Raw genomic sequence first — 15,473 nt, 5'->3', positions numbered from 1 at the left:
GTTAACATTTTAGTATATTATTACTACAAAGATAGGTGAATGAATATTGATATGCAGATACAGATCTAAACAGTAATATGCTGGAGCTATCTTGTCTTTGTGTTCAAATATTGTTAAACATTCAGCAATTTTCAGTTAGATTTTTAAATTATGATAACCTGGAATAGGCCACGGAGGAATATTATTTCATGGAAATTAGTGAGCACAAGAAATCACTCCTCTCTTTTTCTTTTTACATGTATCATACATTTCATTATAAAAAGCAAATAGCCCTGGTTGGGCGGCTCAGTTGGTTGGAGTGTCAGGCCATGCACCAAAAATTTGCAGGTTTGATCCTGGTCATGGTACATACCTAAGTTGCAGGTTTGATTCCCAATCAGGGAGAATACAGTAGGCAAACGATCCTTGTTTCTCTTTCATGTCGATGTTTCTTCCCCTCCCCCTCTCTCTTCCTCCTCCTCTCTCCCTCCTTTCCTCTTTCTAAAATCAATAAACATGTCTTCATGTGAGGATGTGAAAAAAGGAAGTTAAAAAATTAAAAAGCAAGTAAAGATAGGTGAACCTAAAACAAGTGGGTGTTTGTAGTCACCAAAATAAGATGAGAATGTAGGAAGTGAGTAGTAACAAAATTAGAAGACATTTCTTGAAAGAACCTAAAAGTGTTCTCTGTGCAAGAATGAAAGGAATTTCTAGCTTTCTAAATGCAGCAGTTCATCTGCATGACTGACATTTATGATTTGCAAGCTGAAATAAAACCAGCTCCTTTCATATTGTGTTATGAATACAGCCATATAAGAAATCAGTTCGTAAATGAAACTTTTGATATTTTATAACTTTACAAAAATAAAATTGGAGATAACACTTATATGGAATAATAGTAAAACGTAGCATGTGACTTCAGATCTCATTTATAATAGCATTGTTCTTGGAATTCAGTGGAGGTTCAGAAGAAATTTATATTTGTAAACTTCCAGTCCACCTCCTGAAACCAAACTGTGGTTGTAACTTCAGCATTACATTCTAAATTTAAGTTATAATGGTGATTTGCAGTTTTAGTTAAAAGTATTAAAATATTACATATAGAATAAAGTGACAAAATAAAAATTACTCAATGGTTACTTTAAAAAATTACTAATTTAAAAAACCTGAATTGCTTATAAATTTTTAACTGTGGTTAGTCCTGTTAATCATCCTGAGTTAGCCTCCTTAAAAATGTTTCTTTTTGTTCTTTAAGGTCAATGTATTTATTTATTTTCTTTATTTTTTATGTTGTTCCAGTACAGTTGTTTCCATTTTCCTCCCACTACTCCCTCCCATAAAAATATTTCTTCTTAAACTAAGTTATGTGGCATGCAAGCGCAAGAGTGAAAATAATATATTGACTATTTTCCATCTTACATTCTTTGTATAGTTCACAGAGTGAAATTATTTGACGATTTAAAGTACTCAGTGATTTTATTGAACTTTAAGAAATAGAGCAATCCCAGAAGATAGATTTGCATTCCCCATATCTGTATGTATGTGTGTATATATACATATACACATAAATGCATACACACATATAAGCACATGTATGAGCATATATTAGCACACATGTGCACATATACGTATGTGTGGGTGTGTACATACATACATGCATGTACATACATATACGTGCATATGAGTATACATAATAGATAAGTTTATATATATATATATATATATATATATCTCGTTATGTCTACATTGTATATTTTATGAGAATGTTTGGTACTGTGGTTTTATGTATAAAACCTTGAAGTAAATACCTGTATTGAATATTTTGTAGCAGTTTTTATATATCTAAATAGAAAATTGTTTTTAGCTTAAATCAACTCATAGAAGAGTTTCTGCAATGACTCAAGATTTAATGTCTTATAAAAGCTAGACATTTTGACACTGCAGAAATTGTAGAGTGCTGCAAACATCCAAAAATGTTTATTTTGCCTCTCAGTGTAGATTTAAGGAAATTTATGATTGAGCTCAATTGTGCTCATCCGGGCATGTAATTGTCTGATGTTTTATTGGTTGGCGTTGTATATGGTAGACTAATATTGCTTACGTCAAGTCCTTTACTTTTTATAAAAGGGATATTCTATTTACAGTTAAGGGTTTCTGTTGTAAATGTATGTGCTTTTATCACTGAAATGATAGGGTTTATTATAAAATGGGTGTCATTTAGAAAAGAAAAATAAAACTGGAATGGTAGGAGACCAGAGTGAGAACATAAAACTTGAAGGGTCTTATTCTAATTCTGAACAAAATTTTCTACTATTTTGATGTCTCTGAAGAATCATTGAAAAATCATAATTCTGGAGTCATCATCCTAGAGACTAATAGGATGATGTGGGTGTACTGGATGTTCATTACCACCTTCTCTCATAGAAAAAAATTACTGATAGGATTGCTTCACTCAGTTATTCCATTTTAGTGCCTGTCCCTGTGTTTTAACAAAAAAATGCTGGTGGTTAAGTAAATAGTGTACAGAGTTGAAAGGGATAGAGAAACAATTTAAGTAGAAGCTGCTGATAATATTGGCTTTATTATATATATCTTAGTTTATTGTATACATTGACAAACAGTTGGTTAAGTTGGAAGAAATAAATTTCTATAAATCTCTGTTGATTAAAAAGTAGTCATAGAATATTGTAAAAATTTTTCTTTGATAAGAATATCTCTTCAGGTTAAGGAATAAGACAAATCTTGGGCTCTTTCTGGAGCACATCCATACCTTTCTTCTTTCTCAGCATGCATCTTTACTTTTCTCTCCTAAGCACTAAGGTTTCTCACAAGATTTGCAACCAGGGGAGCAACAGGCAGCAGCACCCCATCCTGCATTTACTCCCTGAACCTGTTTCCAAGGCTCCATTTCAGTGACCTAACACCAGCCCACTGTGGCTCATTTATTTCTTACATTTCCAGAGAGCCAAAGCAGGGCACTGTCCAAGCTTGCTCCTGTTGATTCTTCTATCTTAGAGTCTTTGGTGAGGTAATAGCAGCCTCACCTTGGCTTCCTTCATTCCTGTACATTTCTAGAGAACCAAAGCAGAGTACCACCTAGGCTCCCTTCTGTTGCTTCTTCCACCCTAACTCCTTCCTTTGTTTCACTGTCCATAGCCTTAACATATGTATTCTCAAAATTAAAAAAAAATTAAAAAGGATAAGACAAATCTTGAATGTTTTATATTTTAATATATTTTTAAGGATATGTACACACTGCTATATGTTTTTGTTTTTCAGAGTTGGAGAGTTATCCAGTATATTAATGTCTTACTGATAATGGCAGAACATCCACCACTACTGGATACATCTCAGATTTTAACTAGTGATATTTCTCTTCTATCTGCCCCTATTGTAAGTGCAGATGGAACACAACAGGTAAGGAAACCAATGTTTATTCCTTATTTCTAGTACACATGTATGTCTTTCAGAAGAATGCAAAATGTTAAATGCAGTTAAACTTAACATTAGTGGGTTCCTCTTAATTCATGTTTTATTTTTAATGGTATTTTTTTCATTGTCATTTATCCCCCTTATACTTCCCTTCTCCCCCTTGCCCACTTTCTCCACACTATTGTCCATGTCCATGAGTCGAGTCCTTATCCTTTTTTGCTGGATCCCTCCACCCACTAAACTCCCCGCTTCAGTAACTGTTAGTCTGCTCTCTATCTATGAGTCCATCTCTATTTTCCTTGTTAGTTCAATTTGTTCATTGGATACCACATATGAGTGAAATCATATGATACTCGTGTTTCTCTGAATGGCTTATTTCACTTAGCATAATGTTCTGCAGGTCCATTCTTGCTGTCACAAAGGGTAAAGTATTCTTCATATTTATAGCCTTGTGGTAGTCCATTGTGTAAATGTTCCATAGGTGTTTTATCCACTCATCTATTGATGGACATTTAGGCAGCTTCCATATCTTGACAAATGTGTAAATAATGCTGCATGAACATAGGGGTGCTTATGTTCTTTTGGATTAGCATTTTGGGTTTCTTTGGATATATTCCCAGATGTGGGATTCCTGGGTTAAAAGGCAGGTCCATTTTTAATTTGTTGAGGTATCTCCATACCGCTTTCCACAGTGGGTGCACCAGTCCTACCAACAGTGAAAAAGAATTCCCTTTTTTTCATATCCTCACCAACACTTGTTGTTTGTTGACTTACTAGTGATAGCCATTCTGACAGTTGTGAGGTGGTATCTCATTGTGGTTTTAATTTGCACTCATCTGATGATTAGTGACCTTGAGCATATTTTCATAATGTCTATTGAACATGTGTGTTCTGTTTGGAAAAGTGTCTATTCAGGTCCTTCATTTATGGATTGGGTTGTTTGGTTTTTTTGGTATTAAGCTTTATAACTTCTTTATAAATTTTGGATATTAACCCCTTATCATATGTATTGGTAAATATGTTCTCCCATTCTGTGTGTCATCATTTTATTTTCTTGATGGTGTCCTTTGTTGTGCTAAGCTTTTTAGTTTGATGAATTCCCATTTGTTTATTTTTTCTTTTGTTTCCCTAGTCTGGGGAGATATATCTGATAAGATATTGCCATCAGCTATGTCTGAGTTTTTGCTGCCTGTATTTTCTTCTAGGATTTTTATTTTTCCCAGTCTAACATTTAGGTCTTTAATCCATTATGAATTTATTTTTATGTGTGGTGTAAGATAGTGGTCTAGTTTCATTTTTCTGCATTCATCTGTCCAATTTTCCCAATACCATTTATTGAATAAACTATCTAGCCCATTGTATGTGCTTTCTTCCTCTGTCAAATAAATTGACTATGAAGCTGGGGGTTTATTTCTGGGCTCTCTTCTGTTCCATTGATCTGTGTGTCTGTTTTATGCCAGTACCATACTGTTTTGATTACTATGGCCTTGTTGAATAGTTTTATATGAGGTAGCATGATTCCTCCAACTTTGTTCTTCTTTCTCAGGATCGCTGTAGCTATGCAGGGTTATTGTGGTTCCCGATATATAAATTTTTTTTTCTGATATATAAATTTTTGATATATTTGTTCTAATTCTATGAAATCTGTCATTGGAGTCATGATAGGAATTGCATTGAATCTATAGATTACTTTGGGTAGCATGGACATTTTAATGATTTAAATTTTCCTGTCCATGAACACAGTATGTGTTTTTAACTTATTTGTTTCTTCTTCAGTTTCTTTCTTCGGTGTCTGATAATTTTCCAAGTATAGGTCTTTTACACCCTTGGTTAGATCTATTCCCAGGTATTTTATTCCTGAGTATTTTTACTGTTCAAAGGTTTTTGAAGTGATCATGAATGGCATTATTATTTTCTCTTTATGATAGTTCATTGGAACTATAAAATGCAGCTGATTTCTGGCATTTAATTTTGTGTCCTGCTACATTGCTGAATTCATATATCAGTTCTAGTAGGTTCTTGATGGAATCTTCTAGGGTTCTCTGTGTACAGTATCATGTCATGTGCTAATAAAGATAGCTTTACTTTTTCTTTTCCAGTTTGGATGCTTTTTATTTCTTCTTCTTGTCGCATTGCTATAACTAAGACTTCCGTTACTATGTTGAGTGAGAGAGGTGAAAGCAGACATCCCTACCTTGTTCCCAATCTTGAGGGGAGTTGCTTGTAGTCTTTTCCCATTGAGTGTGATGTTGGCAGACAGTTTGTCATTTAAGGCCTTTATTATGTTTAGGTATGTTCCCTCTTCCCACTTTGCTGAGAGTTTTGGTCATAAAAGGGTGCTGTATTTTATCAAATGCTTTTTCTGCATCCATTGATATGGCCATGTGGTTTTTATCCTTCAGTTTGTATATGGTGTATCACATGTATTTATTTGTGAATGTCCTACCAACCTTGCATTCTCAGAATAAATCCTACTTGATTATGATGTGTATGATCTTTTTGAAGTATTGCTTTATTTGATTTGCTCTTATATTGTTGAGGATATTAGCATCTATGTTCATCAAGGATATTGGCTTATTATTTTCTTTTTTTGTAATGTCTTTATTTGGTTTTGGAATTAGGATGGTGATAGCCTGATAAAATGAGCTTGGGAGTCTTCCCTCCTCTTGAATTTTTGGAAATAGTTTGAGGAGGAGAGGTGCTAGTTCTTCTCAGAATGTTTGGTAAAATTCTCCAGTGAAGCCATTTGATGCAGGGCCTTTGTTTGCTGGGAGTTATTTGATTACTCCTTGAATATTGAAGTATAATATCTTTGAATTACAGTAGGTGTAATTTGTGTATACAGACTCTCAGATTCTTTCCAATAAGCTATAGAAGATTATATGTGTGTACGAATTTATCCATTTCATCAAGGTTGTTCCATTTGTTGGCATAGAGTTGTTCATATATGCTCTTACAATTCTTTGTATTTCTTTGGTGTCACGTATTATTTTTTCTCTTTCATTTCTGATGTTATTTCTCTTCCTTTCATTTCTCTTCCTTTTTTCTTGATTTGATTCTGGTTAAAGGTTTGTCAGTCTAGTTTATTTTTTCAAAGAACCAGCTTTTTTTTAAGACTCTATATTATTTGTGCTCTGATTTTTATTTCCTTCCTTGTACTAACTTTGAGCTCTGTTGTTGTTTTTCAAGTTCCTTTAAGGGTAAAGTTAGATCGTTTATTTTGAGCTTTTTCTGTTTTGTTGAGATAGGCCTATATGCTATGAATTTCCCTCTTAGGAATGCTTTCCCTGTGTCCCACAGATTTTGGGTTATTGTATTCTCATTTTCATTTGTTTCGAGGTATCTTTTGATATCTTTCTTGATCTCATTGTTGATCCATTCATAGTTTAATAACATTTACCTTCTGTGTCTGTATTTCTCAGTTTTCCTCTTGTGATTGATTTCTAGTTTATATCATTGTGATCAGAGATGGATGCTTGATATGATTTCAGTTTTCTTAAATTTACTGAAACTTGTGTCCTAACATGTGGTCAATCCTAGAAATTGTTCCATGTACATTTAAAAGTATGTAGAATATATTCTGCTGCTTTGGGGTCAAATTCACTCATGGTATCAGTTAAATCCATTTGATTTAGTGTGTTGCTTAAGGCCACTATCTCCTTTATATTTTCTGTCTAGAAGATATATCAATCAAAATCAATGGGACGTTAAAATTCCATACAAAGACTGCATTTCTATTGGTCTTCCATTTACGTTGTAAAATTTGCTTTACATGTTAGGCTCTTCTGTGTTGGATGCATAAATGTTTACTAGGGTTGTTACGTGCTGTTGTTGGATTGTTCTCTTTATAATTATGTAGTATCCTTCTTTGTCTCTTACTATAGCCTTGCTTTTAAAGTCTATTTTGTTGAATATAAGTATTGCTACCCCAGCTTTTTTCCCTTTCCATTTGCATGAAAGATCTTTTTTTCATTCTTTTAGTGTGTGTTTATCTTTTGGTCTGAGGTGAATCTCTTGGAAACAGCGTATGAGGGGGTACCCAATTAAATGGAATTTATTTATTAAAAATTGTGTATTTATTCTTACATGTTTATCAGTCACTTCAAGCTACTCTCTATTTGTTGCAGTACACCTATGAAAACATTTTTTTTCTCTGCTCACAAAGCCATTTTTGAACTTATCAATTTTGATGCCTTTTAGTGTTTCTGCCTTACTTTGTTTCACCACTTCCTCATCAGTAAAATGTTTCCCTCTGAGGACTGTTTTCATTGGGGGAAATAAAAACAATGTCACTTGAAATGAGATCGGGTAAATAGGGAGGGTGGGGGACTGAAGTGGGCAGGTGTGCTTGTAAATTACCCATTATTAAACAGGCAAAAACATTTTAAGAATCTTCAAAAAAATTTAAGAAAAAGAAGGAGCCTAATTCAACTTCTTACAATAGTGGTAGCTGGTACACTGATACGCATGGGTTCCTAGAACACTGAGATAGTGGGGGAAGTGTGTATTACATAGGGTTTGCCTTTCAGGAGAATATTCCATTTTTGGGGGGTGGGACTTCTCCCCTCGTATATATGAATCTTGTTTTATAATCCATTCAGCTACCCTATGTCTTTTGGTTAGGGTATTTAAGTCATTCACATTTAAGGTGATTATTGATATATATGTATTTATTCCCATTTTATGTTTTAACTATTTTTCTTTGTTTTCTTTTTTCTTCTCTTTGAAGCAAGCCCTTTAACCTTTATTGCAGTACTGGCTTGGTGTTAACATGCGTGTTTAGGTTTTTCTTATCTTGGAAGCTCTTTATTTCTCCTTCAGTTTTAAATGATAGCATTGCTAGTTGTAGGTCCTTGCTTTTCAGCACCTTGAATATTTCGTGTCAGTTACTTCTTGCCTGAAATGTTTCTGTTGAAAAATCAGATCATAGTCTAATTGTAGCTCTTTTTGTAGGTGACTAACTGCATTTCTCTCTTGCTGCTTTTATGATTAATTCTCTCCTTGTATTTAAGCTTTGCCCTTTTAATTATGATGTGTCTTCAGTATAAGCCTCTTTTGGTTCATCTTGTTTGGAACTCCCGGTGCTTCCTGGACTTGTGTGTCCTTTTCCTTCACCAGATTAGGAAAGTTGGTCATTATTTTTTGAAATAGGTTCTCATTCCCTTGCTTACTCTTATCTCCTTCTTGTATTCCCAGGGTGCAGATGCTGTTATGCTTTATGTTGTCCAAGATGTTTCTTAAGCGCTCTTCATTTTTTTAAATTCTTTTTTCTTATTGCTGCTCTGCGTGTTTTTTTTCTACCTTGTCTTCTAAATCACTAGTTTGATCCTCTCCTTCATGTTTATTCTTTGTAGTGCATTACTTATTTTGGGTATTGCATTCTTTATTTTTGACTGGTATTTTTTTATGGTTCCTATGCTTTTTTTCATGATGTTAAGTATCCTTATAATCATTACTGTAAACTCTCTGATAAATTGCTTGCCTCCATTCCATTAATTCTTCTTTTGGAGAATTAACCTTGCTCTTCCCCCCCACCCCAAGCCTGTTTCTTTGTCTTTCTGTTTTGGTTACTTCTATTTATTTGTATCTGTGTATTTGGTAGATCCACAAATAGTCTAGGGCAGATCTATGTCAGATGCTTCCTGTGACTGGCCCTGGGCAACTTCTTTGGAGCTATCAGTGGTCCACAGCTGGTGGCTCCCTCTGCTGGACCTGTTTGTGTGCAGAAAGAACCAAGCTGTGCCCTAAGGCTGGCTTTTACCAGCCCTGAGCCCAGGGGAGGGTCAGCCAAAGTCTCAAAGCTCCCAAAGAGATCCACCTCCACTGTTAGGCTTAATCACTGATATAGACTCCAGCTGTACTCAGTGGCCTGGCTTAATCTCCACAGTGTCTAGCAGGAGGGATTCTTGAGGGGAGGATCATTGCTTTCCGGCTGATGCCTCAGGGAGTAGAGTGCTCTGCTAGAGAAAGATGGCTTCTGCAGTATGGGTAATGACTTAGCACTAGGATCGTAGAGGTTGTTCCTTCAGTTCTCTCCCCAAATCACCAGCTTCTGACTCTAGTCTATTCACAGTCTCTAGTTCATTCTTTCCTCCCTCTGCCAAAGCCAAGGTTAAATGGCTGCAGGCAAAATTCTGTGCATTGGTCCTTAAAGAGGCCCTTTGTATCTCTAGCTGTCTCTCTGGCAGATAGAAACCCTGCGCTTTTCAAAGCTGGGTATCATTTTGATTTCTTTCCCAGTTTGGTGCTGTGGGCTGGGTTGCCTAGCCTGGGGTTTAGACCCCATACATCTCAGGGAGAAAAACCCTGGCTGCTCAAGTGTATCCCTCCTGTACTTCAGTTGACACCGGTAGATGCCCAGCTAGCCCTCTCACACCTCCTCTACACTCCCTGCTGATCATGTTGTAGTGAAGTTGTTTATTCAATATATTCTTGGTTGTGTGGCTTCTTTCTCTCCAGCTGGTATCCAATTGATTATTAAGAATTGTTTTTGTATAATTTAGTTGTAATTCCATTTTGGTCTTGGAAGGAGGTTAGTGTAAAGTTCCATTTAGTCCTCCATGATCTTAGGTCTGGTCCCCTTTAATTTAGGTATTGAACTCCAGTTTGAAATGTTGTTTTGGTTCCATAAGACAGTGAAATAATGAGACTATTTTTGAAGGTACTTCTAAAATGTCAATGTTGTCTGAGTGTTATTTTCTGAATCTCGGAGTGTTATTTTTTTAAGTATGTTTTATTAATTATGCTGTTTTACTTGTCCCATTTTTCTCACTTTTATTCCCCTCCACCTGGTACCCTCCCTCCACCAGCATCCTTCCTCCTTAGTTCATATCCATGGGTTGTACATATAAATTATTTGGCTCCTATATTTCCTATACTATTCTTAAACTCCCCCTGTCTATTTTGTACTTACCAGTTATGCTTCTTATTCCCTACACCTTTTCCCTGTTCTCCCTCCTCCTCCTGTCTGATAACTCTCCATATAATCTCCATTTCTGTTCCTGTTCTAGTTGTTTGCTTAGTTTGTTTTTGTTTTAGATTTGGTTGTTGATAGTTTTGAGTTTGTTGTCATTTTACTCTTCATATTTTTGATCTCTCCTTTTTCTTAGCTAATAAGTCCCTTTAACATTTCATATAATAAGGGCTTGGTGATGCTGAACTCCTTTAACTTGACCTTATCTGGGAAGCACTTGATCTGCCCTTCCATTCTAAATGATAGCCTTGCTGGATAGAGTAATCTTGGATTTAGGTCCTTGCCTTTCATGACTTAAAATACTTCTTTCCAGCCCCTTCTTGTCTGCAAGGTTTCTCTTGAGAAATCAGCTGATAGTCTTAAGGGAACTCTTTTGTAGGTAACTGTCTCCTTTTCTCTTGCTGCTTTTAAGATTCTCTCCTTCTCTTTAATCTTGGGTAATCTAATCAAGATGTGCCTTGGTGTGTTCCTCCTTGGATCCAATTTCTTTGGGACTCTCTGAGCTTCCTGGACTTCCTGGAAGTCTAGTTCCTTTGCCAGATTAGGGAAGTTCTCCTTCATTATGTTTTCAAATAAGTTTTCAATCTTTTGCTCTTCATCTTCTCCTTCTGGCACCCCTTTGATTCAGATGTTGGAACATTTAAAGTTGTGCCCGAGGTTCCAAAGTTTCTCCTCCTTTTTTTTTTTTTCTTGCATTCTTGTTTCTTCATTCTGTTGTGATTGAATCTTCATTTCTTTCTTCTGTTCCAAATCATTGATTTGAGTCCTGGCTTCCTTCCCTTCACTGTTGGTTCCCTGTCTATTTTGCTTTATTTCACTTCACATAGCCTTTAGTTCTTCCTCTATTTTGTGTCTATACTCAAATATTTCTGAAAGTATCCTGATTAGCAGTGTTTTGAACTCTCCATCTGATAGTTTTACTATCTCCTTGTTGCTTAGTTCTGTTTTGGAGTTTTGATCAGTTCTTTCATTTATGGCCATATTTCTTTGTCTTATTGCACCTGTTAGGTTGTAAGGGACAGATCCTTAGGTATTTACCAGGGCAGGGAGACCCATGTCCCAGCATTGTGGTGCTGTCTGTGAGGGAGTGGTGAGAGAGTCAACAGTGCCGCTGGCTAGCTTGCTTGGCTCACCCCACTTTCAGTGACTTCCCCTGCTACCCACAAGCAAATTGGGCCCTTTTGGTGTTGATTCCTTGGTGGGTGGGTTTTTGTACTTTCTAGGACCCTGTGCATCTCACCAATGGACTCTCCTGTGAGACTGGGAGTTTCTCTCTCCGCAGCAGTTCCCATAGGTTTTTACAGCCAGTTTTGAGGGTTTAGTTTCCTGTGCTATAACCCTGGGTTGCATGGTCTGTCTTGCTCCCCAGTTGTTCCTCCCAGTTTTCCTGCACATGAATGTGGGAACACCCCATCTGCCAGCTGCCAACTCTCCCACTTGGTCAGTCTCCTTGCTGTGCAGTCTCTCCGCCTGCCTGCCTGTGTCTGCCTCTCCCACCAGTCTGAATGAATCTTCTTTAACTCCTTACTTGTCAGACTTCTATGCAGTTTAGTTTTCTGGCATTCTGATTGTTTCTTTTTTAAAAGAAATATTGTTGTCTTTCTTTTGGTTGTGCGAGGAAGCAAACCATATCTACCTACATCACCATCTTGTCTAGTGAGTGTTATTTTTAACTAAGTTTAACCTTGTGCCTTAGTGATTATTATAAATCATAATTTTAAATAATTGAAGTCACGATCCAATTGTGTGATTAAGTGACTTCCTATATTATATAATAATTAAACTTATTTTTCTTCTTCTCCTCTCCACACTCCTTCCTCCCAAATGAAAATACACAATTTTTGAAAAGATGTTAATTTTTTCCCCAAACCCATGGCTTTATAAATATAGTTCTGTAAAGGGATGTGAATGATGGGCTTTCATAAATACCTGTTTGTTACTCACCAAGAAATGGGCTAAGTTCTCACAGCAACCATATATGATAGGGATTTTAATATCATAGGTGTGGAAACAAAGACTAAGGACATGAAAGTGATAATGAGAAAGAAAAAGAACATTTTGAGAGCTCACTACGTAAGAAACATCATATTAAGAACTTTGTGTTCTTATTTAATTTTTTTTAACAATCCTGTGAGATAGGTATACCTGAATCCACTTTGCAGATAAAACAAAACAAAAGACTCAAGACATAAAGCTTTTGCTCCTAATCATCCTGCTTCCTTAGGAAACTAAGAAAAAATAGGCATATTTTATTACTTTTTAAACTTAGTATCTATAGTGGACAATTCCAATTTACTTACAAGGTAAGAGGCTACTTTGCCAACTTTGCTATTGAAAATTCAGGAACAATGGCTTGAGTTATAAATTTTTCTGTTTTTAATAAGCATAGCATGAAAAGTGTATTCTGGTTTTAACTTTCACATGTTCTTAGCTTATAGCAGCAACTTCATTTCATATCTTTTTATGATCAGATTTAAGTCCGTTAAAATTTTTTCCCTACAAAGGTAATAAATGTGGCAAATGTCCATTTACTTTGAGTTTCTAGGAGTATCTTCAGTTGTCATTGTTTCCTCAGGCAGGTCACTGGCTTCATGTTGTTTATACACTGTAATGCGTAAAATAAACTATTAAGCAGTTAATTATAGTACATTGATATTGCTATGGTGTATAGTCTTTGAAAAGGAAGACAATAGGCTGAAACAAGACCACGTGCACTCTTAAGACTTTCTTCTTTCTTGTCTTCTGAAAAACAGGATTCTGTAGATTGAATTTTTCCTGAATTCTTGAGGGCACCATGGCTGGAATGTAATAGTAGTTATACAGATGGATATACAGAAGGGAGCAGGTAATAGTGTTTTGAACTGTATCTGTTAGATTGCTTGTCACCATTTTGTTTTGTTCTATTTCTTCTGGAATTTTGTTCTGTTTTTTCATTTGGGGTATGTTTCTTTGTCTGCTCATTTTGGCTGCCTCCCTGTGTTTTTTTCTGTGTATTATGTAAAGCTACTATATCTCCTGGTCTTGTTGGAGTGGCCTTATTTAGTAGGTGTCCTTTGGGCCCCAGTGGCATAGTCTCCCTGGTCTCTTGAGCTGGGTGCTCCAGGAGTGCCCCTTGTGTGGGTTTTGTGTGCCCTCCCGTTGTAGATGAGCATTGATTGCTATTGGTACATCATGGAAGAGATTGAGCCCACACTGATTTGTTGTGAGGATGGATCATGATTACAGTGGAGGAGCTGTTGTATAGGAGGTGACCCTGTGGAGCAGGATTTGCTTTAGCAGGCTGGTGCCTGCAGAGACTGCCCTTTGGGTAATGTTGTTTGTGAACATGGTTGGGTGATACACTAGTCTGGTGTGAAGCTTGCCATTAAGTGTGTTGTTTCTGGGGCCTCTTAGGAGGAGCTCTGGTGCAGGACAAAGTCAGCTGCTGCCTGTGTCTTGCTCAGGACCACTTGGTATGAACTACAAAATAATCCGCCCATGGTTTCCACTTGTACTGGACTTGGAGATGCCTGCAAGAGGCTTTGCTCTGAATTGAAGCTGGCTGCCGCTAGTTCCAGGAGTGGGACTGCTTAGCAGGTGATACAGGGAATGCTGAGGCCAGAAGCAAATTGTCTGGGGTGTGTGAGCCTTTGAGAGATTTTAGGAAATTCTTTAGCGTGAGCCAAGACTGGCCATTTGTATGGAAAAGCCACTGGAAATAATTTGGGTAGTTCTGCAAATTGGGTGGGCTGGGGTTTCACAGAATCACCATGGATGTCTCTGGTGCCTTTTGAGCCACTGCCCCATTCCTGGAGCTCAGAATGAGTGATTCCATCAGCAAAGTAAGTTCATGCACAGGCCCTTTAAGAGGAACACCTGGGCCTCCAAAAATCCTCTCTCTCAGCTACAATTCCTGCTGGTTTTCACAGCCAGGAGTTATAGATACTTCTGTTTTCAACACTGGAACTTTCAGCTGGGGATCCTGTTGTGGGGCCAGGACCCCTTGTTCCTCAGGGGGAACCTTCATAGCCAAGATATTTCTCCCAGTCTTCAACTGTTATATGTGGTGTGTGCCCAGCCTGTTCTGCAACTCCATCCCTCTCTCCACTCTCCACATGACTTCTTTTGTATATCCTTAGTTACAGGATCTCTGTTAGACTTAAGGCACTTCTCAGGAATGTTGTTCTGTAGTTTATTTTTAATTTTGTTATGGTCGTGGGAGAAGGTAAGCACAGCATTTATCTACTTTGGAGGTGAACACAGCATTTACCTGCTTCTCTGTCTTTACTGGAACCCAGATTACACTTTTTCTTGATAGAGGAGGTAAAGCACTGTATTTTGCTGTGTATAATGCATGCCTACATTTTTGTGCGCATACACAGGGTTATCACAGGGTTATTATGCCCATGGCATGTATGTACTCATTATACCCATGTATAATGTGCATTCTTATTTTTCCCTCAAAAATCAGGGCAAAAAAGTATGCATTAGACATGGCAGAGTACAATATATATCAGTGCTTATACCGCTTTGTCAGAAACTCCAAATCTGCCTTAGGGTATTTGAGCTTTGAGCACAAGTGAAATGCTCCACTTGTTGCCACCAACAAAAGAAAAGTTCAGATATTTTTAATGGGTTTCAACGCTTTTCCTAATTTAAGTTTGCCTTCTCTAATTTCTACTCATTTTACCTTTTAAAAGGAATAAATACATTTAACCCTTGGCTAGGATTTTTCAAAACTCTGCCTACCTAGCTTCTTTAATAGTCTTCTCTATTTATTAATCTTTTAAAAATTATTTTATAACTGTCTCACTGTTCTCTCTCTCTTTACCTCCAGATAGAATGTCAAGATACAGATTCCTAAAATGCTACTTTGTGTGATTTTTCAATAAAGAACATTTTGAAAATAGGACAAATGTACATGCATGTATAAATATAGGACAGAAAAATGTACAAGAAATTATAAACAGGGGGTGCCCCAGAAAGAAGAATGTGCATTTTCTCATATAGCCTTTTGTACTGTTCAGATAGTTTTTAATTCATTACTTTTTCAATGAAATAAAAGCTCTAACAATGGAAAGACAGAAAATAACCATATGTAACTCCAAAT

General features: G+C 36.6%; 1 protein-coding gene across 4 annotated transcripts in view; it reads left to right on the top strand.

Moving 5' to 3' along the window:
• Window positions 1–15,473, top strand: part of FNDC3A (fibronectin type III domain containing 3A) — a 212,789-nt gene that overhangs the window by 43,441 nt on the left and 153,875 nt on the right. For all 4 annotated transcript variants that reach the window (XM_037037935.1, XM_037037922.1, XM_037037927.1 and 1 more), the window contains exon 2: window positions 3,259–3,396. In XM_037037935.1, the coding sequence (XP_036893830.1) occupies window positions 3,298–3,396 (99 nt within the window). In that variant the 5' untranslated portion in view covers window positions 3,259–3,297. The remainder of the gene's footprint in view (window positions 1–3,258; window positions 3,397–15,473) is intronic.

This window comes from Sturnira hondurensis, unplaced genomic scaffold, assembly GCF_014824575.4.
Source record: "Sturnira hondurensis isolate 20B ecotype Veracruz unplaced genomic scaffold, ASM1482457v3 Scaffold0001918, whole genome shotgun sequence".
Lineage (NCBI taxonomy): Eukaryota > Metazoa > Chordata > Mammalia > Chiroptera > Phyllostomidae > Sturnira > Sturnira hondurensis.
This window is presented reverse-complemented; position numbering and strand designations above follow the sequence as displayed.